This window comes from Branchiostoma lanceolatum, chromosome 10 (assembly GCF_035083965.1).
Source record: "Branchiostoma lanceolatum isolate klBraLanc5 chromosome 10, klBraLanc5.hap2, whole genome shotgun sequence".
NCBI lineage: Eukaryota > Metazoa > Chordata > Leptocardii > Amphioxiformes > Branchiostomatidae > Branchiostoma > Branchiostoma lanceolatum.
This window is the reverse complement of record NC_089731.1, coordinates 13,201,987-13,227,448: the sequence shown is the minus strand read 5'-3', so window position 1 is coordinate 13,227,448 and position 25,462 is coordinate 13,201,987. Positions and strand designations below refer to the sequence as shown.

The following is a 25,462-nucleotide window of genomic DNA, read 5'->3' as shown; positions in this document are numbered from 1 at the left end:
TAAGCTGTATCTGGTAAAACGATACAATCAATATACACTTGCAATGATTCCATTTTCTTATTTTTCATTTGCTATCGTTGGTATTTTTGCCTCCACAACAATACCCGCTTAAGGTCGTTACCAATCGATATATGTTGCCCAGACGAAGATGCAATTTTTTAGTTGTGACGAAGTGCAGTATTTAATGGACTAGGAATTGGCAATAAAGGGTCATTTATCAAAATTTGTGGGGTTTTCAACATTCTCAGGAGATAAATTTGACAACGTCTCAATATCTTCAAGCCAACCTTATCATGTATCATGCATACCACTCTTTAAACACGTAAAATCCTGGCTTAAAGGTCGGTGTAATTTAAAAAGCATACTACAGAATAACCAAGTAATTGAATTTCATGCCAGCAGCTTTGGGACATTGTAATAGTGACCCCTCTAGTACGTCTGTCACTGATATAAATCTTATCATGTGACACAATTACAGTAAACAGTCACCTTAAACTCAATTATTGCTTGCACTCAGGAGAACAAATTAAGAGATTCCATTTACACATGTAGTAGTAAACAAAGTAAATATTTCCAGATGTTGCCGTTGAGTTTGAAAAGTAAAGCACATCCACCATGATACCCTCATGAAGGCTACAGGCCTAAGACATACTTATCATGTTATTTCTGTCTGGCGGTAATGTGTTTTTGGTGTTTAGAAATTAGGTTCCCCGCCATGTGTATTCTATATCATTCGTTCTTGTTGATAACTTCGCAACACTAAGATAGATACGAGCAGACATAGAGTTAACTTATCATATCATCTTACCTAAAATGCCCCGTTCGAAAAGAACAATACGTTCGTAGTGGCCAACATTCTGGATTACATCAGTTGCTCTTCTATCTTCATTGGCCCTTGGTCGTTTCTTCTGTACAAATCCGGAATTTGGCCATCTGTTGTAAGGTTTGATTTGAGTATGACGTCTTGTACAGAGTTAGCCAAGATGAACATTTTGCCCTGTGCCTAGAATTGCCCAAAACTCCCTTGGAGACCTAGAGAGAGCTATGCAGTCTTGTTCAAGGTACCTTCGTCTATTATTATGACTCCCAAACTTCTCTTTGACGTCTTATCCCAAATTACACAAGATCACACTGAGATTATCCTCTTAAGAAACTTCAGCAACTGAGAGAGGACAGTTAATGATCTTTCATTTAGTATCCTGGGTGATAATATATGTTATGCCTCTCGCCACTTCCAACCATCCCGGTGTTGAATCCTCTCAGGGTTTGATCTTGGCTTGTGTTACTCGCCTACTTATTGCGGACAATAAAACACTCCCAGACGGATTTTTCAGAGTGCAGAGGTCGTTGAAGTTAAGATGCTTTTAAATACATTTGAGACTTAGGGTATATGCTCAATGTGTAGGCGTTTGAGGCAAAATGAATATCGTTTTGTTTGACTTATCAAATATAAAGATATTCAAAACTCTAGAGCCCTTCATCCCACCGTGCTAAATAGGCCTCCAATGATTCCACTATCTGTTCTAGGTCGCGTCCAGGTCAGGTCATGGGGTGACAGACACCATGGCAAGTAGGCGACGTCTTATCCACGGTCAATAATACTGAAGAGCTCTGTACAAGGAAACTAAACAATAACTGTCTGGGACATTTTGTCGGTAGGAATTCGATATTAGTTTCCATAGACATTCCTTATGTACCGATAAGAGTGTATGGAATACCATCCCCTTTTAGTTTGCCACTTTGTAAGCTGCAATGCATGCCTCTTGTGACGTTATTTTGATTTAAACTTTCTTGTAATATTTATAATCAATTTACTCTGTCCCGTAGGACGTTTGCAGACAGTAATCAGCAGATCTGCAGACTCAACGTGACATACTAATTGGTGTTGCAGGGTGTTATTGACGGTACCATGCTTTGCTCTACTGTCTGGCTTGGGCTTTGGTAAAGACTATTAGCGTCCTTATAAGATCGTATTGTTTGTAAGTCATCTTAGACAGTCATTTGTATGAGAGAAGACAAGATCCTAGCAGACATCAAACAATGACATGGCAATGCCAACCTAAGGCAGTATGCTTTGCAGATGGCAGATCTGAGAGATATTGATTCCCGTCATTTGTACTCTCAGTTGATCTAACACCTGTCTACAATATTCATCCACAGCATTTTCACGTTAACTGTCTTCACAATCTACGCCATGTATCTATATGCGAACAACATCTAGTGTATCTGCTGAAAAGATGCGCAAATTGAATATCTCAAAATGGCAAGTATAATTAGCGATGTGTTATCTTTCTGGAGCATCGTTTGGTAGTAAAAGTTTACAATTTATCGTATTTCCGGTGTATACTTCCGGCGTATGCATATTTTCCGGGGCCTTAAGCTATTGGATCTATACATCATTGGAAAACTCAGTGGACCGAAAAGTTATGTCTCTAGAGCATCAACGGGCACATCTTATCGGTGAGTTTATATGGACATCATTGGTTTTGGTCGATTAAGTATGGATGGGTGGTTAAAGGCCATGTTTTAGGAGAGGGGGACAAGCCTATACTTATTAGTAGTTTGCGAGAAAAGACAGCATTGAGTGTTGATGGAGAGATACCCCATCATGAAAGTGGAGAATACTCGATCGACTGATTTATATTTCTACCCATATTTAACGATCCTAGCACATCCAGTTTCTAAAGCAATTTAACCTTCATGGCCTTTTACATCTGAAGATACGGGCCAAGGGCCCATAACGGCAAGAGTATGAAAACCACCTGTATGCCAAATGTAATAGACGTGGAATTGCATTTCTTTACTACAGGACTGTAACGATCGATTTTCTGGGTTTCCTGACAAAGTCGAATTTCTTGCATCTCACGGGCACAGCTTTTGTGATTGGATAACACTTTTGGCTTCCATTGAGGAACGAAATTTGTCACCAATAACATAATTTATTACACTTTAAGGTAAAAGCAATGTCGTATAAGTCATGGAAAATGCGGATGCGCAAAATTGGGGGAATAAATCATGAATGATTGCTTCTCTTTAAGTACGACTTGACTAAATGCGTCGTATTGGATTATCATTATTTTGTCCCACAGTTTTGATCAAAGTGAACTATGACAGTCTGAACCACTTTTGAGAAAGAAAAAGAGGGATTACGACTTTGCTAATGCTAAAACACAGATACTGTGATGTTGCTTTTACAGATAATACTAGGAAAACCCCACGACATGAATTAGAGGAAGTCGATGCCTTTGAAGGTGAGATGCAAAGAGTCAAAATTGCCAACACAAATCCCATTACAGGGGAAAAGATTTTATAGGGTGTTTCATAGGGTGTTTAAATAGAACTAAAATGACTGTCGCCCTCAGAGAATTATCGTCACATACAACATGCATAAGATTACATGTGGGTGTATGGTGACTTAAAACGCATACCATATTATGCATATATGACACAATTATTATGATTCATCTGACTCCAATTTCTTTCAGTTATAAAAAAAAAAGTACATTGATGCATTTGTCTTGTTAACGTTTGAATAGAATAGACCGTAGTAAAAAAAACCGTTGACAACCTTATTCCATTCATATTCGAAACATTGGTCTTCTCAGTAAGGTGACTAGTAGTTGGCTGCAATGATACACTGAACTAGAGTTCCACGACCTCATACCTTCGCCGACTGATGTTAGCCTTTTCGAGTGAATGCTTATCACTCAGTATGTAAATAAGGTCCTCGATTGCATGAATTTCAAGTGATCCTTTTCTCTACACAAAACACAGCATTAAAGCTAAATCTTAGAAAAGAGGGCCATTGTATTATTTCCTCATATATCATGTAAATGAGGCCATCATGATTTATCTCTGATAACGTCCAAATTTGATTATCTCCCAAACGCCACAAGAATGAAATCCAATCATTTACCACTCTGGAATTATAGTATTTTGTCATTAATTATGCAAATTAGGTATTCGTTTGCATAATTGATATCTATCAATATTCCTCTCTTTCTCAGTTACATGTCACGTGTTTGACTACAATGGAATGCAAGGGTTTGTATACTTTTTCACATCACAGATCCTGATTTGCATGATTCTTATACGATCATGTAAATCATCACTCAAACTATGTACATCCCTACAAATCATGACGATCCGTCATCACCTTCTTGAGTTACTAGTATTCTCTTTCAAAGTTTAAAACAAACCCATACCTATACCTACACGAGTTCTCCCAAGAGTTAATATAAATAATCACTGTAAGAATATTTTTGCTTAATTGGTATCATAACTTTTATCTTTACTACAGAAAATAAGGCAATTTGTTGGCAATGTATTTGCTTCAATTATGCCCTTATTTTCATAGTCGACATATCAATCAGCTTTTATCAAACCTATACCTTCCAACAGGGAGAGCGTTAGATCGTAAGGCTGCTGTGTTTAAATGCCCGTGTGACCTCCCTGACCCCAAAACAGAGCCCTGCACCAGGCAAGTAAAGTATCACATGTGTCCTCCAGGGACGTCTCACAGGGAGCCTGCTCCGGTAAACTAGGTCACCTGTCAGTGCAATTTAACCTGAATATATAGACTTAAAGATAGCAAATTGAAAGGGAATTGTAGACATTTCCTTATAAATTATGTTAATGAGGCCTTGTCATGCATGATTTTTGTCTGATATTGTTCACCTTTACTTAGCTTCCTAATGATACAAGAATGAAATTCCAATCATTTACTATTGTGGTATTTTCAATTAGTATATTCTCATTAATTATGCAAAATAGGTAGCTATTAGCATTATTGGTATCAATCGATACCTCTCTCTTTTTCAGCTATATATGTCACATGTTTGAGAGTCCTATTTTGAAAGGCAGCAGATTTATAAACTTTTCTTGCTAATTATGCAAATTAGCTCACGATTTGCATAATGAATATTCAATTATGTAAATCATTATCGATCTACATGTATCTACATACCATAAATCAAGACGATCCGTTGACCATAAGTCTAGTTATTCATGTCCAAAGGTCAAAACAAATAAATTAAAAACACCCGCTGCAGCTCCAAACAAGCCACTAGAGGGCCCAAACGTGCACAACTTACTTCATGTGGCATGGACTATCTACCACACAAAAATCATGACCGTAGCACTTGCAGAAAATTCGACCTCAAACTTTGAAGCTACACTGCGGTACCTAAAGTACCCGCTAGGAGGCCCATCATCGAACTTGACCTTTCCCTTTAATAAATCTACCTATTCACAAAATATCATACACAACCATCAACAGCTTCTCGAGTTATCCTGTCAACAAACAAATACGCATACATAAACAGCCCACTGCAGTACCGCAGGAAAATGCCAGGTGACCCATTTTTGAACTTGCGCTTCGTTTTCACAATCTCTACGTACCCACCAAAAATCATGCAGATCCATCATCAATACGTCGAGTTATGTTGTCTACATACAAACACACTAACAAAAAAAGTCCACTGGAGCGCTTTAGAAGAACGCCAGGTTAACCCTTTTCGAACTTGACCTTCGTTACCACATCCGCCACTTACCTATCAAAAATCAGCAAGATCCGTCAAAGTTCTCTCGACTAATGATCTCGACATACATACGGACCCACTTTACAGCTGGCGTAACCGATAACATAACCTTTCCGCGAATGCATACATTCCCGGCGAAGGTAATGATAGGCCGTCTTGATGAAGGTTTCAAAATAACTAAAACATACGTTCCCAATACAGTAGAAAAGCTGATGAGATATAGATGTTCCCATTGGTTACAATGTTGAAATCCATAAATCATGCCTGAGTCTTGGTGAAACATACAAATTGCTGACAACGCATCACCCCAGGCCGTGACTTAGTGCACCACGACATTTGACACAAGGTAATGCAACGATTCATGACCTTCCCTGCGTTCCCCTAGGTCTTCACAGTCGTTTGGTCACCGCTGAAGAACCACTGGCAACCACTTTGCTCAATCTCCCATGACTCTCTATCCTGCAGGACTTCGTGCAATCTCGCATAGACTTATTATGATTATGTATTAATGCACCTGGATTAAACCTATATCTGTAACTCTGCGGCCAAGCGCAGCTTGCACTTATTGTACCAATTTCAAACTGGTGTTTCTCACATTGAATCATTTATACAAAGCAAGCAAACTACCAAGAAATACATTTTCCTAAGGCACTTTTATTTTGGAAAAAACGCCAAAATCATTAACTTTGAAAACAACTCCCATGCTGTTATGTGTTTGTTTGTTTGTTTACATATTCATCAAACACCTTGCCAAAATTTATCCGTGTTTCTTCATCGTCTTTACCAATTCGCCAAACGTTGATTGATTGTATCATCTGAAATTCAAACGAGGAAAAATCAAATATTCATATAGTCTAATCCTCACATTTATAAAGCTCCATTGGAGTTATGTTAGCATTTGCGATCGAAGCACGCTGTTGTCTATTACCTTAGAGCAAGCCATATATTGGATTGCCGCATGACAGCATCTGATGGTCGTTTACGCCTTACCTTGAAGTGTGATTCCTTAAGTAGATATACCTTAATTGCTGCCCCAGGCAAGACGCCACAACTTGTAAGGCGTCATTTATCTTAAGACGTCGAACCGATCGAATCTTTGACCCTCAGGTACAAAGCGGCGAGTCATTCTCCAGTAGACGCGAAAGCGCATCGTCTAATATGATATAGGTAGAAGCTCCCTATGGGACAACGCATTGTGTGCAGACTTGGAAAGGTTCGAGTCTGCATCAATGAACTTTGGTGACTTTTTCTCGCTCCATTGCCAGTTTCTTGCAACGGCAATTTGTCTTTTACTTAACATGCCAGATCAGACGGCTTGAATTGTCTCCACAACAGCGTCAGCAAATGTGATGCCAGCGTAGAGCAGCAATTTACATTAGTAGCCTATGCCTAAGTACTTTTGCAGCATATTCGATTGGCCTAGCCACTTTAGACTGATTGAAAGTCTTCGATGACGGGGTGATGATCAAGGGTTCTCGTCTAGCTTAACAAGACCACAAATTTAGACTGGTAGCAGAGGTCAACCGGCGTGTTCCTAATTGGCATGTAGTGATGGCATAGATGTCATCGGGGCAATGAGTGGGCGGGCCCTCTCACAGCGAATGAAGTCGCAACCTCCCTGTCACAAGTTCCATCTAGTGTGTAGAGTGTTCCCTTTTCAGCACTTTCCGTACCCTGCGGTTACACTTGTAAAACCTATACACGTGTGAAAGATATGCTAAATTTCTACCTTATTTCGAGAGAGAGGATGGTGAGAGCTCAAAACTCTTGAGAATCCGGCAGGCTGCCAAGTGTGTGTTCCAAGAACCTCGATACATTTTTAATGTTACAAAATTCCGCGCGCGTTCGTTAGTGTTTATATTACGCTTGTTCATGCCGATGATACACTTATTAAGGTATATTCAACTTTCTAAATAAGGGGAATTTTGCATGTTATGTTGGAAAATACGTTCTAAAGATATCTTCTCGTCGTATCTTTATCAGATACCGAGAAGCGATTCAAGATTCATTATGTCAACACTCTTCTTCTTAAATTACTTCTAGGCCTTGATTCCTTGATACTGAACTAGAACTAACCTTGAAAGACAAGTGTCCCTCCGGAGCTACAAATCCATCAAAAGATAATTGTACTTATTTTGATGCTAATTCTTCGAGCTTTCGGCGTTACTTGGCCGTTTTATCACCCGCAGCGTCAATGATATTCCTGATGACATTCACGGAAGACTTCTTTTGACGCTGTCGTCTGCCTCCCTATCTTTCAATCACAATGCCCGCTTGGGTCATTTCCTACTAGTCTAATCAAGACTAAATCTCGAGATTGTTGAAACTTTGCAAACTTTCACTCACTTTTGCATTTGGCTCCCTGTTAAGATTTGGAATACTGACAACCATAATCATTAAATAATTACCAATAAGAATAAATCCCTTTACCTGATATTTCTAAAACGACCGTATGGGTACCCCACAGAGCAAAGAATACGATGTACACACATTAAGTTTTAGATTGCGTCCGTACGCATCCAGTCTTCTATCTATCTTTGGTCCATTTGCACTATATTAGTGGCCTTTATGTTACAACTGTTGATTATATCTCACATTCCCACTGAGTTTCCTCAAGCTTTCAAGGTGTCGATAAGTAGCCAAGTATTGTACATGTCATCCATTTCCGCTTTAAATACGAAAACCATCTGTCTGCCATGGCATGTGCTGTGAAGTGTTGTAAAGATAAACGTGATAGGAAAGGGGCCTTAGATATAAACGTCCATATTTCAATCTGTTGCGCCAAACTTATTTTAAGATTCCCTCATCCGGTAAATGGAAGGAGAAACTGAACAAAGATAGATCATTAAAGGCGAGAATTAAAATCAAAGGACTGTTTGTAAATCATAAGCTGACAGACGTTTGAGGTTATATTGGAATGTTTTAGTCCGGCCATTAATAGGCTATTACCAATAACTCAACTGCAATTTAACAACAGTACCTTTTGTGTCTGAATGTTTATCTGTCATTGCAATTCCAATGACCTAGGTGATTTACATTGGGAAGATCTAGATCTAAAAAAACATTATAGCTTAAGCAACAGCAAACGTTCTTGGACGATACTTCAAACCATGTACCTGCGGTCAGGAATATGCACATTTATTTCCCGAAATACTGTTTACGATCTGCACACTTTGTCCACTCGTTATCTTAATAATTGAATCTATATCTACAGGCTAGGATTTCCTCTGAGTAATTAGTGAGATATAGATTTCACCATTATATTCCTGAACCATATAATGTTTAAACGATTTCTTATGAAGAACGCTTTTGAATTCATGGAAAAAATATATCGTATAGATCTTTTAAAGAGACTGTCCAACTATCTGCAGTATGATAATCCGATTTAATAATTTTTCGTACGATAAAACTATTAAAGGTACAATATGCTGTAATTTATACTTTTGTGAAATTTTGCCGATAAGAAACGCCACAGGAGACAACCGAAGATGATATTTTCAGCTTACATGAAATATTGATTTACACACAAAATAAGTCATATACAAGGTGGGCACTTAAAAGCCAATACCTTTTTGCATTTGTATTAAAAAGCAACTGTTTCCATCAACCCACTGTTCCGTCGGTCTTACATGAAAATTTGACCTCTTTGCTACTGCGATTTTCCCAAAAGGGTCAATTCCTAGTGCTAGGTTGCTTTCGTATAGATAAAAGAATAAAACGTAAACGACAGACCCTTTGGAGATCGTCGTGCGTTCATCCTTGACTCCTGAAGGCAACATCTATTGTTAATTGCCTTTTACGACGCATCAATGACAACACATTTGTCATGAGTCACACTGCGTAGAGATGATTTATAGCTTCCATCATATTTCCAATAACCCGAGACAAAATTAATGTATCTAGCTCGCACTTTCTCTTTCATACATTTTGCTTAATCAACATTCCTTTTAAGTTATGTCGATTCAAAATGATACTTTATCTAAACTTCAATTCATATTTTTAGAAAGAAAAACATCAGATGAGGCAGTATATACCATACGTTACCGTTTTACTTGTCTAAGCCGAAATTTAAGATGCAATTCAGGTTTACCAGTATATATTAATAGTGGTTGCAAATGTTTGCATATCTTTTCATTAAAAAAGATATCAACAACAGCGTATGTATTAAACAAACAATTCACGACCTGGGTGTTTTCATGATTCCTCAATCTCCTTTAACCATAAAAGCAAACTACACCTGCGTAGGGCAGTCTTGAAACTGCCGGAAATCATCGGTGTGTGAAGGCTTTTGGTAGTGCACCACATGGTTAAAGGGAACAAGTACTCGTATCGGTATTCACACACTGTGAGTCAGCGCAGTCAACAGGAATCCACCGGGGATTTCTTTCTTAGGCTCTCCGCAATTACGTTACCTTGACTCTGTCATTATCAGCTGGAAGAGGAGGGCGGAGAGCAGCCACGGTGCGTATGCTGCGGTTTTGTATTAACGATTGGAGCCACGAGACTTTCTCCGATAAGGCCTCGTGAAGCCGGCGTACTGAGTATGGAGTTATTTCAGCGAGAGAATCAGGAGAGGAAGAATTCCATTCTGCGTGCGCTCGGGCGCTTGTGGCCAATCTCATGTGTGATTTTCGTTCCAGCGTGAAGACTGTTGAAGATGCTGCTGATCCAGATCCTCATCGGAACGATCTTCTTAGACGGTAAGGTCACAGAAAAGGGAAAACAATTGGATACATTTGTGGGAGATTGAAAGATTTAGATATAAATAAAATGAGATTGAGACTAGGGAGTAAAATGAGAGAGGGGAATAAATGTGAACTGATTGGCATCTACAATATGTCCACTGATACAGATAGATCTTATTGTATAAAAAGTGCATTCATGTTCTCCACGGAAATTGATAACATGTTGTGATGCACCATAAAATATCTTAGGAAACCTGATATTGGGAAGTATAAGTCTTCTTAAAAATCATTTTCCGCAAGTAAAAGTACAATAGTTAGCATATGCATTCTAGGCCAATAATTTGCATTTACAAACAGACGATTACATTGATTTTTCATGTGCAGTGTTCAGCCTATCAGTAGTTGGCCAATATGCCATTTCCGTACAAAACGTTTTGGGAAATCGTCTGCGCATACAAAAGGTACATGTAGCTTCTATGCCACACATTTCTAGACTCGTTTTACGAAATGATCTATGACAGAGGTTTGCTATGGGTATTCTTTTTGGTACAGTAATCATAGTTTGTTGTGGCAGTCGTCAACGAGATCTAATCATAGGCAAGCTAATCCTGTTTGATATTAAACTATGAAAGCTGAAAGCTAGAACTGTACTCCCAACACTGCCACTGTTGCTTTACTTGAGCTACTAGTATAGTCCCATGATACATTCACACGTCATGGGGAAAGGGTATGTGCGTTCTTATCTCTGAACAAGGTGTACCTCACTTGAGATAGCCAAATAGGTTAGTTAATTGAATTTCATTGAAGGTGAGATATCAAAAGTTTAATATTTATCGTCAATTCCTCGTTTGATTGCTGCATGTACTTTTGGTATTTAAGATGGTTCAGTTATCGAAACGAATCTTAGTGTGCTTGCCAAAAAAGTTAACCTGAAAACTTAAATCTTAGATTATGTATCTTGGGGATTGTACGTAATTACTGCGATTGCTACAATAACGATGCAATGATTATAGTTAAGGATACTCTGGATGGCGATAACAGCAATATTAGATAGCAATCATTGGAAATCCAATTGATCATTGCAATAGCATTACGTTTGTTTAAAGCTATTGAGAGAATCGTAATTTCATTAGTTCAACTACGTATACCTTGATTAGCCCAACTCAGTTAATTTTAGTGATGCTTATATCACGTCGTATTACCCGAAGGAAAAAAAGTCATTTTCTACTGGAAAGTTTATCTCCCATAAGCATGGCACTTGAGACGATTGGCTGCCGAAGCCTATTCATATGATTGAAGTACCCGCCGTGGCAGCTGCCACCTGGGGATGCATCAACGACTTCAGTATGCAGCTCACATCCTTGACAAAGAAGTGAGTCGAGCACTACGCCGTTTGGAAATGTTCCATCAGCGCCTATTGCCTGATAATCCTAGGATCAACTACCTCACCTGAGAGTGGCGTCTATGTGATGGAAAAGCGTCAGTGTCACCATCAATGTGATACAATTTCTATTTAGATAGACTAGGATGACTTTGTTTCCCAAACTGACATGTCTCGCGGCCTTACGTGGACTCTGTTGACTGTCACCCGACCCAGTTCAAAAGATCCCAGCAGCCCTCAAGAACCGCGATCGATCAATCTCGCTAATTGTGTTTCTGCTATCGCCTGTCGGGAAAGTTTCTCCATCAACTGTTGTATGTGCTGAGAGGCGTAACTAATAACATAATTCCACCATGGTACACAATTTAACCACTCTGAAAAGATACGTCATAAAACTAGAGATCTCCAACCCAACACCCCCCCCCCCCCAGTATAATGCACTCCTGTATTTCTAAAATTTACAAAGCTGGGAGTGCTGCAATAGAGATATCTCAAACCCACTACTTTTCATAGTGTCGGATTTATGTAACCTGGCGGACTAATGTAATGGGGGTTAAATTGTGTACAACCAAGTTGACACTCGTAACCATATTGTAGAAAGAATTTTAAACTTCCCATCTAAGGTTGAATAACTGAATTCACCTGAATGTTCGACCGTTTATTTTTTCAAGAAATGTATTCACTCCATCTGACACTCGAGACTTTATTATCTTTATTGGCTTATTGTGATTTAAAGACCTAAACTTAGTATATACATTTTTAAATGCTTAAGCTAACTACTGACTTATGACACCGTGTATACACCGTGAATACTGTGTGATGCATTGGTCCCGAAGGAAAGCCTTTACCTTCACCTTAAGGAAAACTATGATCGAAAGCCAAAGCAGTTCCAGTGATACGCTACACGTACAGTAACCACAGATCATCCTATAACCATATGTTGAACCTGATAAAAGGACCCGAGGACATCAAGCTAACAGTAAGACAAATAGTCATGTTCTTTTTCAGACTGATGGGTCGGAGATGTCTACTGCTTCTCAATTTGCACTTTGTTGGCACAAATCGATCTCGCATGACGCAGACGGTTACTCGACATAATGGTACAAGTACTGTTAGATATCTTAACATGTACCGGTCAACCGTTCCGTGATTTACGACGACATAGAAGCCTTTCATGTTCTGGAACAATTGGTGTGTTGAAGAAGGAATCAACCTGTCAAGTCAATGGGGTCCCATTTAGGTTCAGATACAAGGCAGTGAGCAAATATGTGAGCATCAAATAATGAGTATAGCTATGGCAGTCCTGAGTACGACGGTCTCTATTGTAGAGCACAGATCGATACTTGTAAACGTCAATCAACCGTAGGAAGCAAATCGATTGGCACTCCTTCTAAAGAAAGTTCGCCGTGTCTTATTAATCACAGCTTGGTTCCCGGAAACCTTTTCTTCTTTAATTATTGAGCAGACTCGAACAACCTAATTAATCCCCATTGGGTGTCTTTGATCTTTTTTGTCAAGATGTATCGCTTATTATCTTACAAAACGTGGGGTGAAAGTATTCTTTTAAAAGAAAAATGATCGAAACTGCAATAAAAGTTGTCAGAATCTACTCAGCACTCTTGAGAATCTGTAAATCTACAGCAGAAGGTAAACGATATTTGAAGATACATCACATGTTAAAGCCCTTCAAAATTGGTAATAATATCCATCCCAAAGTGTGAAATGCTAAAATATAATATTTATTGCTCATAGATTGAGACAGGATATGTCTATTTCCTTGTAATAAAGTTCCCTTATACATAATAAATAAGTTCTAACGGGTCGTCAACATGACGTTGAGCGGTCGGGAGTTGTGTAGCTTTCCATATAGAGATTAACGACAAACAAATATGACTACTAGAATACTATTTCTGAACGTCGAAAGATTCTATGACGTCTTATCAAAACTTCAGTTCAAATTACTTTTTGGTCCCAAATCCTTCTCACAGCAAGGAACGTAATTGCAGTCATTTTGATGCTAAGTCCCTAGTTCCGGACTTTTGGGCGTGTTTTACTACCGGGAAGCGCCGCAGATGACATTCACGGATGGCTGCACTGGTAACGCCGGGCCGTCTGTCTTCGGTCAGATAACACTAAATTTTCCCGTTTTACTACTTACAGCACAGGACTTGTATAAGGGTCGTAAACGATGGCGTCAACGTCGCACCGCTATCAGAAGATCACGGTGGATTAAGCCACAACTGAGGTGTTTCATTTCGTTGATTAGCAATTTCCCTGATAACTGAGGCAATTTATGTAATATAAATTCAGAATAATGGCGTTCACGGCCATGTTATACTGCGCTAACGGCACTATTAACCTTTATGCAAAGTCTTTGTGAAATGCACCATCGTAAACTCTTGCTTTAAACGTGTGAATTTTAAGATCTGTAGAACACAGTAAGAAAGACAAGATTCAAATTTTTGGACAAAACATGCTTTTTGTCACACTTATCACGGCGTTGGAATTGGATAGAAACTTTTCCAATAGATATCTTAAAGGGCAATTATCAAGATTACTTGACAGGTATACTGTTGACTTTTCAAATGGAATAAACTGGTGTGATTATTATTATACGATGTACATTATTTATCAACAGCGTGTACATTTGTTTATTGTTGCACCAGGGGGTTTCGATTAGCACGTACATTGTCGTCTCGAATGTTGGGTCGTCCTAAAACATCATAATGGCTGATGACATGTACGTGAAAGATTTGCCGTCTACCTCATGTGAGAAATAATGTATCAATTTTAGAACCTGAGTATCTTCCTGTCACACCAAATGCATAACTAGAAATGCAAAGCATTTATTCCCTTCCCATAGTTTTAATTTTACGCGCTATTAGGCACATTGATGTGCCGCTCCACAGGGTGATTTTCTTCCACCCCTCTGTTACCAACCCAGAGAAGCGTTCTGATTGGCTTACGTACGTGAGCAATCAGCGATAACCCTGGCCTTTATGTTATTACTTGTCAACGCATAATAAGTTATTGACGTTTGGTTTGCTAAGTAATTGTGTAACCTCAATTAGTTGTGCTTTCACTAAAGGTTAATTAACGTAGAGCTATGTGAATATCCGTAATTGTACATGTATTTAATAACATAAACTAAACTATGTATTAGTATTGAAGATTAAACCTTCCTGCAAGCTACATAGCTATACGTTACTATACAAAGATTGGTCCAGGTGGGAACAACATAAAATTGTATCTTAATCATGACAAATCTCCTAAAATTAGTCTAAACATTGCAAAGTAAGTTACTCAAGCAACTTGCAAACAGCCAGACGTTCACTACTTTATTTCAGTGACTGGACTAATAACTGGGGTTAAGCAAGTTTTTACCAAGTTTTAACCAAAAAGTATGAAGACACAAAAGATACTACCAGAAAGTGAAACGTCTAATCATTTTCAAAATCCATCCAGTTCCTTGAGTAAATGTTACTTTGCTAATCTGATTACCTGTATGAGAAGTTGTGCACATTCAACAGAGCACCACACAGCAACATTAGTAGCATATAATCGCTTATTTTATCTCAAGATTACCTGACGTTCGTATCTCGCATGTAGTTTCCATGTTTATTAATAGCAAATTGAATGATAACTCTCCGCTTGAACAAACTCACTTGAAATTTTGTAAACATATCCTAGGAGTAAGAAGAAACGCTAGTAATTATGCCAGTAGAGCTGAACTTGGTCGCTTTCCCTTATGGATTGAAGCGTGTTGTAGGATGTATAGTTACTATTATAGATTGGTTCGGAATGTTCCTATTGAAAGTCTTCAATATGAGGCTTACATTGTACAAAAAGACCTTGTAAGTAGTAAAATACCCTGTTGGTTGTGGAACATGAAGACAGTTTTAGAGGAATCTGGCTATGCCTGCCTTTTTACACACGATTATATCAACAAACCCTTCCACCTTCATGAACTAAGACAAAGATTGAAAGATATATTTATCCAAAAATTCAACTCAGCATTAAAAACAAAGGGACGAGAAGGAAATCAAGGCAACAAGTTAAGGACATACAAAACATTCAAAGAGATATATGACAAAGAACCATACCTAAATATTCCAAATTTCAAAAATCGCAGAGCAATGTGTAAACTTCGTATCAGTGACCATCCATTACATATAGAATCTGGCAGGCATAGCCGTACCCCTCTACACGACAGAATATGTAAATTTTGTAATAACTCTTGTATTGAAGATGAAATGCATTTCTTACTAGACTGTGTATTGTATGAAGAAGAACGTCAGTCACTGTTCAAATTAATTCAGCTTGACAAGAGATGTAAAACAATATCAAAGCAAAATACTTTTAGACACTTGATGTCATGCAAAGATGTTAATGTGATGAACGAAGTATGTAATTATGTAGCCATATGTTTTAAAAAGAGAGAAGAAGCCACTAGAACCTAGATATACAGTAGGACATTTAGAATAGTGCTTAGTAGTATATTTAGACGTTAACGTCATTTTTATATTCTCTCAATTACCCTATGTATGGCCCCTGTGGCCCCATGTGCATTTATCCCCCCGGGGAACGAACATGCAATAAAGATTATTATTTATTATACGTTACAATAAAGTAGACTTATTTTCTTGTTGCAGATTGTGAGGCGGAGAATGCTGTATCAATAAACCTTCCGGACGTTGTGAAAGCGACATTGGGTGATACCGCAACTTTGCCAGCAAAGTACTCCACCAGTTACAGAGTGATTTCAATCATATGGCACAAAGTTGACATAGACAGCACATCCCAGCAGAGACGAAGTGTCTTCTCCTATGTTCCTGACTTAAACATAAGACGTGCTTATGGCGTCTATAAGAGGAGAGCCCAGTTGGTGGGACAAGCATCCCTGCGGATTGATCTTACGACGGCGGATGACGAGGGGATGTACGCCCTGTCAATCATGACCGACGAACGAGGAACCGACGAGAAATTTATCCGCCTGGAACTACATGGTTAGTTTCTAGTTATTCGATTGTACCTGACTTAGCGAAGATGACAAATCATTATAAATACTCGAATGGACTTCCTTAATGGGGTTTTTTACGATCAAAAGCAATTTTCCTCCAGTGCATTTGCTTTACTTTGTAATGAGTTTATTGGCTTTATTGCATAGAACTTGGCAGACCATGGGCAAGGAAGGAACAATCGATGGTAATTTGCGCTTGATGTCATTAGTGGTCTCAGGCAATGTGATTTCTAGTTTCAAATTAAAGGAAACGAGAGAACTCGCACAGAAGGAGGGCAAACCGTGACGCTTGTAAATCAGATTATGATGATTGCAGTCATGATGTACTTTGAGCTATCGAAATCAATTGAATCTCTTATACACTTTCTTTCCCATTATTCCTAAACGTTAGAAAACAACTCTTCTATTAAAATCAAAGAACCTACAAATTATAAAAGAAGTGGGTATATTCGTCTGAGACTGCTTTAAAAGAAGAAATCAAACCTCACAATACTAGCACCACGTACATTTTAGAATGTAGCATAATATTGGTGGTGGCCCTTAATAGCTCTGCATTTATCATTATGATATGTGTTGTTTGTACTTTCCATGTTTTTGCATGCAATAAATTTTGAATGTATTGTTCACATTTTACCAACTTTAATAGTTTTGTTTCAAATATTTATTTCAGTCCCACCAAAGCTAGAGGTTGGACCGAGCAACCCATACATCACGACGTGGGGAAAGACTGTTTCTCTGATGTGTACTGTGAGAGATGCCATACCCAACATTACATCACTTCACTGGGAAAAAGACGGCGGAAGAATCGAAGCTAATGGCTACAAGGGGAAGTACTCAGGCGGAAATGCAAAGTCACCATCTTTAGTCATCCGCCACGTGACGAGAGCTGATGCAGGACTGTACACCTGTTTTGTACAACACCCCGTCCGGCCAGCTGCTGAAAGTATGCTGGTTAGAGTGCAATGTGAGTTTTCATTGGTGCGTTGTAAGTGCCAATACCCATCCCATGTCGTGATAAAAAGGGGGGTTGTCAGGTAGAATCCTTGCAAGATCAATTTTACTCCTCCAATAGCATATCTCGAAGAGCAGAATCTAGTGACAGTAATGTGTCGCTGATGTGCAGTAATGGAAGAAACGGCTTGCTTATATGGCATATTGAAGTAACATAATCTCAGTCCTTTTACGCTCTCCCTCATCTAACTGACCATTTATAACGCTAAAAGCCCCGATTAGGCGTTTGTTATTACTGAAAGACTGAGGGCATATCTTGTTTTGAATCAGAAATTCTCCATTCAGCCCATTGCAGGGATCATTAACCGGCAATTGGCCCCACCAGTTTTACGTCTTGGACTTCTGGCGAGTAATAAAACGGGCTTTGGCACCCATTTTCCGGATTAAGAAGATTTCTCGTCCTTATAGAAGGCTCACATCGTATCGATCTCGTTTCCGAGTACTCCATTTGCTTGGGCCTTCACTGATGCCAAGATCTGATAAAATAGTCGCTTTCATCTCGTGGGTCATATATGCGGTGTAATATGTCTTACTGTCGGTTCCACGGTGGCGATTCTGAACTTAGCGGTTCCTTTGAGGAAAAGCTAACTGATGAGTAAGATAAACACAAGTAAGACGTCATGAAACGAAGCTATACTATCTGCTTATTAGGACTTTGGTGTATGCATGTCAGGCTGCGATACTTTAAAGCATGGTAAAACAAGCTGGTAGATTTGTATGAGGAAGTTCGCTTGTTTAGAAACTATACTTATTACTACAATTAAATGAATAGTATCGTAAATAAAGACGCCGAAAATGTGATTGTTGCGTGCTTAGGCCATGCTGATTTGATTGTACAGTTGACTTCCGCGTACTCATAAATTTTCGTCCCTGTCAAAATAAAGGTTTTGCGGCCATACTGTTAATCACACAAAGCAATTACAAAATGAGAAAATATATGCTTTGAACTGCAAACAAAATATTTTAATTCCAAAGTCAAAGAAAAAGAGGAGAATAGCAAAAAATGTATAATCTATTATTTGGTATACCATACTCTGTGTGATCAGTTATTGTTCATCATTCCTGACTAAGTAGATGTCATAGTGAAGGCAACTTCTGCCACCTTTTTTTCCAACTTTATCTCATTCGCACGTTCGCATCTTTTTTGAGGTCTCCAGGAGATGTCATCCATATAATCCAATCAACATGGCTTTACAGGTACTCATCATTATCATCGGCATTAGCTCGTGGCCGTGCATTGTATCCGTATCAGATAAACGGCTGCCTCATCTAAGGTACTACTACTTATATTAATCATATTTTACAGATCCTGCGTCGATTATTAGCATCTCGGACTCTATGGAAGTTAGTGTTTCCGACCACGTGACATTCCAATGTGTGGCCGACGGCAATCCCACTCCGAACATCACGTGGTCTAAAAACGGAAGACTATTAAGGGCCAATTCTTACGTCTTGTCCGGCGATGTCCGTACGAGCTCCCTTGTTCTGAACAGTGTAGAAGCTAACGACAGTGGAACGTACTCATGCACAACAACTAATGGCGTTGGACAGAGACAGGTCCGGACAACAAAGCTCTCTGTGACGGGTACGTATAGTTCAGATATTACATAATTGACACAAAATTAATCCTACTATGCTCCAACCATGCCTTTTGTTTCAGTCGAAGTAGTTTTCGGTGATCATGCGCAGACTCAACATTCAATCTATATTCTACATGTATCCATGCCCCTTGTGTGATAACTATCTTTGTTTATTGCGAGCGCCTTATCATTTGATTCTCTTTAGTACCTTACCTTGACAAGCGTTGGTATAATAACGTGAGTGTCAAGAGATAATAATGCGCCCGGGGCTATGAATGAGCTCTTTTTTAGTTGTTTGAGGCTTAATCACAGGCATGGTGTCAAACAGATATGTAGAATCCAACTTGAAGGCTGTTGGAAGGGAATTGGCACCACATAATCTGGTTCAAATATCTCCAAAAAAAGCCTGGAGTACAACCAACAGTTGCTTGAGGCCTAATCACAGCTATGGTGACAAACAAAAATGTAGAAAATCAACTTGAAGGCTGTCTGAATTGACTTGGTCACCACATAGATTTGTTCAGAGATCTTGGAAAAACTTTGGAGTACAACCAACGTACTCTCCAAGCCGATATTTGGCTCCTGTAGGTTTTTGATGCCTTTTATAGGCGTTTTTGTGGGACCTTACATTTTTGCTGTTTTTTTATGTCGCCAAGCCACACTTCGCACATATTTGTAAAGCGGATGTAAGGTGTTGAAGTGATTAGGTTTATTAGGCATTGATCATAAGATCGTTATCGTTATTAAGACAGTTATAGATATAATTCTCGACATCGACAAAAGCCCCAGAAAACACGTCAAAGCCAGTCATAGCCAAACTTTTGCTTGGAGAGTACAATCAACGGATTTTTGTTCTCATTTGAATTTTGTCCACATTCTAATTTTGTTCACACAGGCATTCAACAGGAAATCAGCGCCACAGCTCTAGCTATAGTAATCGGTGCCACAGCGGGCGGTCTGTGGTTCCTTATCTGTATCTGCCTTCTCGGATACGTCTTGAGGAGGCGCCGGAAACAAGAGGAAAGGAAGAAGTTTGCCTTTTACTACGACATTGGATCAAGACGAGATCCCGCTGAACCCTGTACAAAAGAAGGTGAAGACCTCCGGAGACATTCAGCTTTACCAGGTACAGATCTCCTGTAGAACTCAGCCATCATTTCCTGATTTTGTACATATCGTAGACTACATGGAAGAATTACTTTGGTAAGGCATAACCGCCCTTAAGTGGAAAGAAAATGACCGGAACGAAGCTGGCAGTTCAGATATTTTGAAGCAAGGAACCAAGTAAGCTCGGCTAAGTGGGTTATTTTCCCTGTACGGTAATTCCGCTGTTATACAGCCCATCACGGGGTATAGAGGGCGATGGGCGGCTTGGCAATTTTGGAGTGTGGAATGTGATATGGACATAAGAAGGTACTCATTAACACAAACACCCAGAGAGAATCCGATTACTTAAAGGAACTTGGAAGAGGATTATGAATTGTAATATGTGTATATAGTAAGCATTACTTTGCCACGTTGAATAACCTGGTGCTCAGTGCATCTGAATCTTGAATGAAATTTGTTTAAACAAGTGTCTTTGGAAAAAAATAACATTACAATGGCGCAATTATGGAAATCGAAATTCGTTAACCATTATGGAAATTGAAATTCGTTAACCCTATTTTGTTGTAAAGCAATAAGAGTGAGTATGCGATAATACAATCTAAAAAGGCCGAGGCCATAAGCATTTAGCATAATGTTCCTGAGAATGATAACTGCTCTTGCAATATTGACAGAAATAGATTTGTAAGGATTCAATCATACCATGCACCCCTTGATAATGTTGCAAATCAAAACATGCATATGAATGCACCATATACATGTAACAGCCGTTTTCCACTTAAGCTTTGTTTAACCCATATGTGGTGGCAGTGGTTTATCGTACCATTCTCCAATGTTGTGATATTACTTTCCGCCCAGACAAACCAGAATACCACCCAGCGGATCAAAATGGAATTGACACGTTGCGGAAAAACACACAAGGTACGAAGATGCATGTAAGCATTCGTTATTACCCACAGAAATTTTGCAATAGAAGTTAGTATCTACGATAATTACGAATTCCTGATTCGAACACTCGTCACGTAAATGCATATGATGGCATGGAAAAAAGCTCCAAGTCTTAAAGTACATAATGAGATACAGATATAGTCTATTAGTCTACGTAGCCCTAAAGATTAAGTCTCTTTAACGACATTTCGAAGAAAGAAGATACGCCAGGGCTTTGTATGATTACAAACCAAGAGACGATAACGAGTTACGTCTGGAAGCGGGAGATGTGATTGAAGTACTAGAGGGAGAAGCTGGTGATTGGTGCCTGGGTTTCACGGCAGGCAGGGTGGGGCTCTTTCCGTCCAACTACGTCATCTTCATCTCTGCTTCAGAAGGTATTGCCATTATGTCTGTTTGTTTGTTTGTTTGTTTGTTTGTCTTGATGTGTTTTCAAGTTTGTTCCCGTTTGAACGGATCCAAGTTTGTTCGACAGGCTGGTAGAACGGGAACTTTGGCACATGGAAAAAAGTTTAAAAACCCAAGGATGGCATGCGCCCGAGAATAAAACATATAATGTGTGAAATGTACGTCGTTGTGATATGTTTTGTCATGAAATTTACAAGAATATTTCAGGGAGGTAAGAGAACGTCGATTTTTTCTTATCCATTTGTAGTTTACACCGGATTCTATTTGTTATCATTATTTCAATTGTATATCCCTTATTTTCAGCGGCTGAGGATGATCACACCTACAGTGTACTGGCAGAATCCGAGAAACGGCCCACCCCCAAAGTATGACACTACAACAGCTTTCACACCTAGCTGCAGATGGCCAACTGTAGCGGCTTCTGTGTTTGACTAAACAATTGTCAGTAATGGCTTCTGACCAAAGTGCCCAATTTCCAAGTGGACGGTCCAATAAGTGGTCAAACAATATTGATCGGTAATGAAAAACATGATTTGTATTGAATTTTTCCATTGTTCTGTAATTATCAATCGTTTTGTAATTACTACTTGTTCATTAGATTATCTAAAACTCAAGCGCAACAGCCATGGATAAACATATCAGAAAGTAAACTTTCGAAGTTCTTTCAACAACTTGTTTTGTCAATAAGAAGCCAACATATAAGTTATAAAGTAAAACTATAAAGGACTGATGTATATGCTTTTCTGATAACTAATGGGCTTCTCCAACAAGACCATGCTTCTCATTTATGCAGAGTATACAAACTTAGCACAAAAAGTTTTAAAACTTTCATGTACATATATTATTGAAAAGCTTGTGTAATGTCATTTTCCTATGATACCTAGCTCATTATGATTTTAATCTAATGGAGCGAGCACCAGGCCTGCTTACGCCAGTGGGTTGTAGAAAAAAAGTGCCGAAATTTCCCTGCTAGTGTCGAACACTCAGCTCAGTGCCAAGCTCGTTTGCAATGGACTCGTCCGCATCGTGAATGGAACAGTGTGTGGAGGAATGTTAGGTTCACAGCTACAGATAGGAGTAAATTCACCCTTCGACTGTTGGATGGATAAATCAAAGTGTGGAGGCAGCGAGGAGAACCCTAAATGCATGCCGACTGTTGCACACACACACAGACTGATTAAATTTGTTAAAGTCATCGTCATGGTGTGGGATAGTATAGATGCCAGTGGGAAAGGTTAATCATCCCAGACAACCTCAATGCGTCAATATATAGGGACACCATTCTCCATCCAGTTACATCTCCTAGATCCAAATCGTTGCAATATGTGACCGAGGTCCATTCTGCAAGATGGCAGTGCACGTGCTCACAGAATGAGAGTCATTTCAGACTCCCACAAGGATGCAGGAATACAGAGGATAGAGTGGCCTTGCCTTCCGGCAGCCCAGATCTCAACACTATTGAACACCCCGCAGGCTCCGTGATCAGATTGGTTGAGCTGTGCAAGCATGAATGGCAACTTGGTTTTAAAGCTTTTAAAGTTATTTTTCTTGAACACGCTACATCAAAGCAAGGCTTCACAAACGCACATTAGAGTCCTATCTTTTGAAATACTAATTTTCGTGCATTGCGATAAGAAGTTGGAGAAGTGAATTACAGTGCTAGAATGTTGATCCCACTGACGCAGTTTTGGCTCAAGTTCCACTGCTTGATTACTTTGTAGATGATAGCCCCGGAACATGAAGACGGTTTCAGCTTCCAGCAGAGGGTGCTAAGGTCAGATGAAGGGCACATAGCATCAACACCCCAAGCATCCTATTCACTATTACATAACACTGCTTGTGAAATATGCATTGCACCGGGGATTATAATATGATACGACCATACCAGTATACCCAATTGCCCCCCTTCCTACGATGGAGTCAAGTAAGGACATGTGCCGTATGATTAATGTTGTATATGATACGGGTAGCGAATCTACGTATACCCCCAAGGAAGACATGGAATAACTCAATCCGTGCAAATACGGGTAAATTCAATCTGCACTCCTAGAGCACAACAGATTACATCGTAAAAGATATTGAAAGACATAATTTTACTAGCTACCCGATGTTAAATCTGGGATGCGCACAAAATGAATAATCTTGATTAACCAAGTTTAACGATGTGAACCAAACCAATTACCAAATTGGCATTTTGGGCAAATGTGAAATTTTGATTTTTAAAATCTGCCAGATCTAGAATCTATAAAGCTGGTATAGCCCACAATCGGCTGTATCTGGGGAACTTATACATGTAAAGGTCTGGTGATGAGTACAATTATTCATACCGATTCATACGAAAAGGACGGTAATGTATGTTATCTTCTACCCAGTGTAGAATGGCTCACCATCGGTCATGTCAACACGTTCTTATGGTGGTAAGGGCACAAGCTGTTTTAAGAGTTGCCAAGTCAAATGGCCCTACGTAATTGTCTGAATATCAGGTTTAAAGAACCATTCTTGAACCTAGGGGGTACAGATAATGGAGGTCATGGTGAGGTCAGCATGTATTGGTTGAACTATTTTTAGACAGTACTTAGAGTTTTGACACTAATGCACAAAAGAGTTGCACTGAAATAAGTTAAGGTATGTAAGTGGCATGGTTCAATGACCAAAACATACTAAGTGTTTTTTATTCATTAATCTATTGGATTTAAAAACGCTCGCAAACTTCGCCCTGTGTGGCAGAACAAGCATTCAATGAAAAATAAAGGCCTTGACTTGACTTGATACAATATACCTATGCATGAGAAATATGACTTTGATTGACATTACTAAGCTATCATTGGTAGCAAATCCTTTATTCTTAGTTACGGTGTCTCCTTTTGTTTTCACCTATTTCCAGCTTAATTCATACCGTGAATGTTTTCAGTGCACCCGTTATGCAAGGCTATTTTGGACTTCAACCGTACACGCCAGAAGTGTCCCAACTGACATTATCGTAAACGTTGGGGGAGTGAAAAATTATCTTTGAAGTAGAGGGTGGTTTAAGGTAGGCTGTTTCCTCTGAGTTGGTAGCAGACGAACGCGGTCAGTGACGACACTTTAGAGACCTGCGAGTCGACCTCGGTCCGTGTGGGCATCAGCCTCACTGCGTCAAATTGGTCCCCAGATGAAAAATACTAGAGCTAAATTTAGACAAACGACATCAGATCACAGAAAAACGATACAAATGGATTGGCAGAATTAGCCGCAAATGCAGTGATCGAGTGCCCGGTGCCATGCGTTTTGCGTGAGGAAGCAACTTGTTAAGAAGAAGCGACGTGTCTCAGATTGCAAAATATAGTTCATGTCTGTGGAAGTTAGCAGTGCCGCTAACGCACCTGAGCCATGTTCACAGGGGACATTACTTTTCACCTTTTAAAGTCTAAGTTGTCAAATCATTACATTAACAAACTGAATATTGCAAATTTGTGAAACTGACTTTCACGCTCGTGCGAAGAGCAAGACTGTGTTGACTGGGTCGCAAAAGAACACAATAGGATCAATACACGAAATTATGTTCAAAGTTAAGTTATATCTATTTGATAGATATATAGTTTTATTACTATTTAGATTACATGATATCTGATGAGAAGAATAGGCGATGTGTGCATAGTTCAAAGTCAACCTCAACGTGACATTGACATTCCCTTATATAAGTGATGGTTTTGCTTCATAGTCAAAGACCATAATCTAGTCATGTGCACCTTAGTCAACTAGGGAAGTCATGGAAGTCGTTTGAGCGAATAAAGGAAATGCCCAAA

The 25,462-nt window shown here is 39.2% G+C and overlaps 1 protein-coding gene across 1 annotated transcript in view; it reads left to right on the top strand.

Annotated features, from left to right (window-relative positions):
* LOC136444127 (protein amalgam-like) overlaps nucleotides 1-22,407 on the top strand; it is a 52,857-nt gene extending 30,450 nt beyond the window's left edge. Inside the window, exons 6-8 of the mRNA XM_066441632.1 lie at nucleotides 21,180-21,242; nucleotides 21,464-21,646; nucleotides 21,981-22,407. Of these exons, the coding sequence (XP_066297729.1) occupies nucleotides 21,180-21,242; nucleotides 21,464-21,646; nucleotides 21,981-22,048 (314 nt within the window). The 3' untranslated portion in view covers nucleotides 22,049-22,407. The remainder of the gene's footprint in view (nucleotides 1-21,179; nucleotides 21,243-21,463; nucleotides 21,647-21,980) is intronic.
* Nucleotides 22,408-25,462: the final 3,055 nt, after the last annotated feature.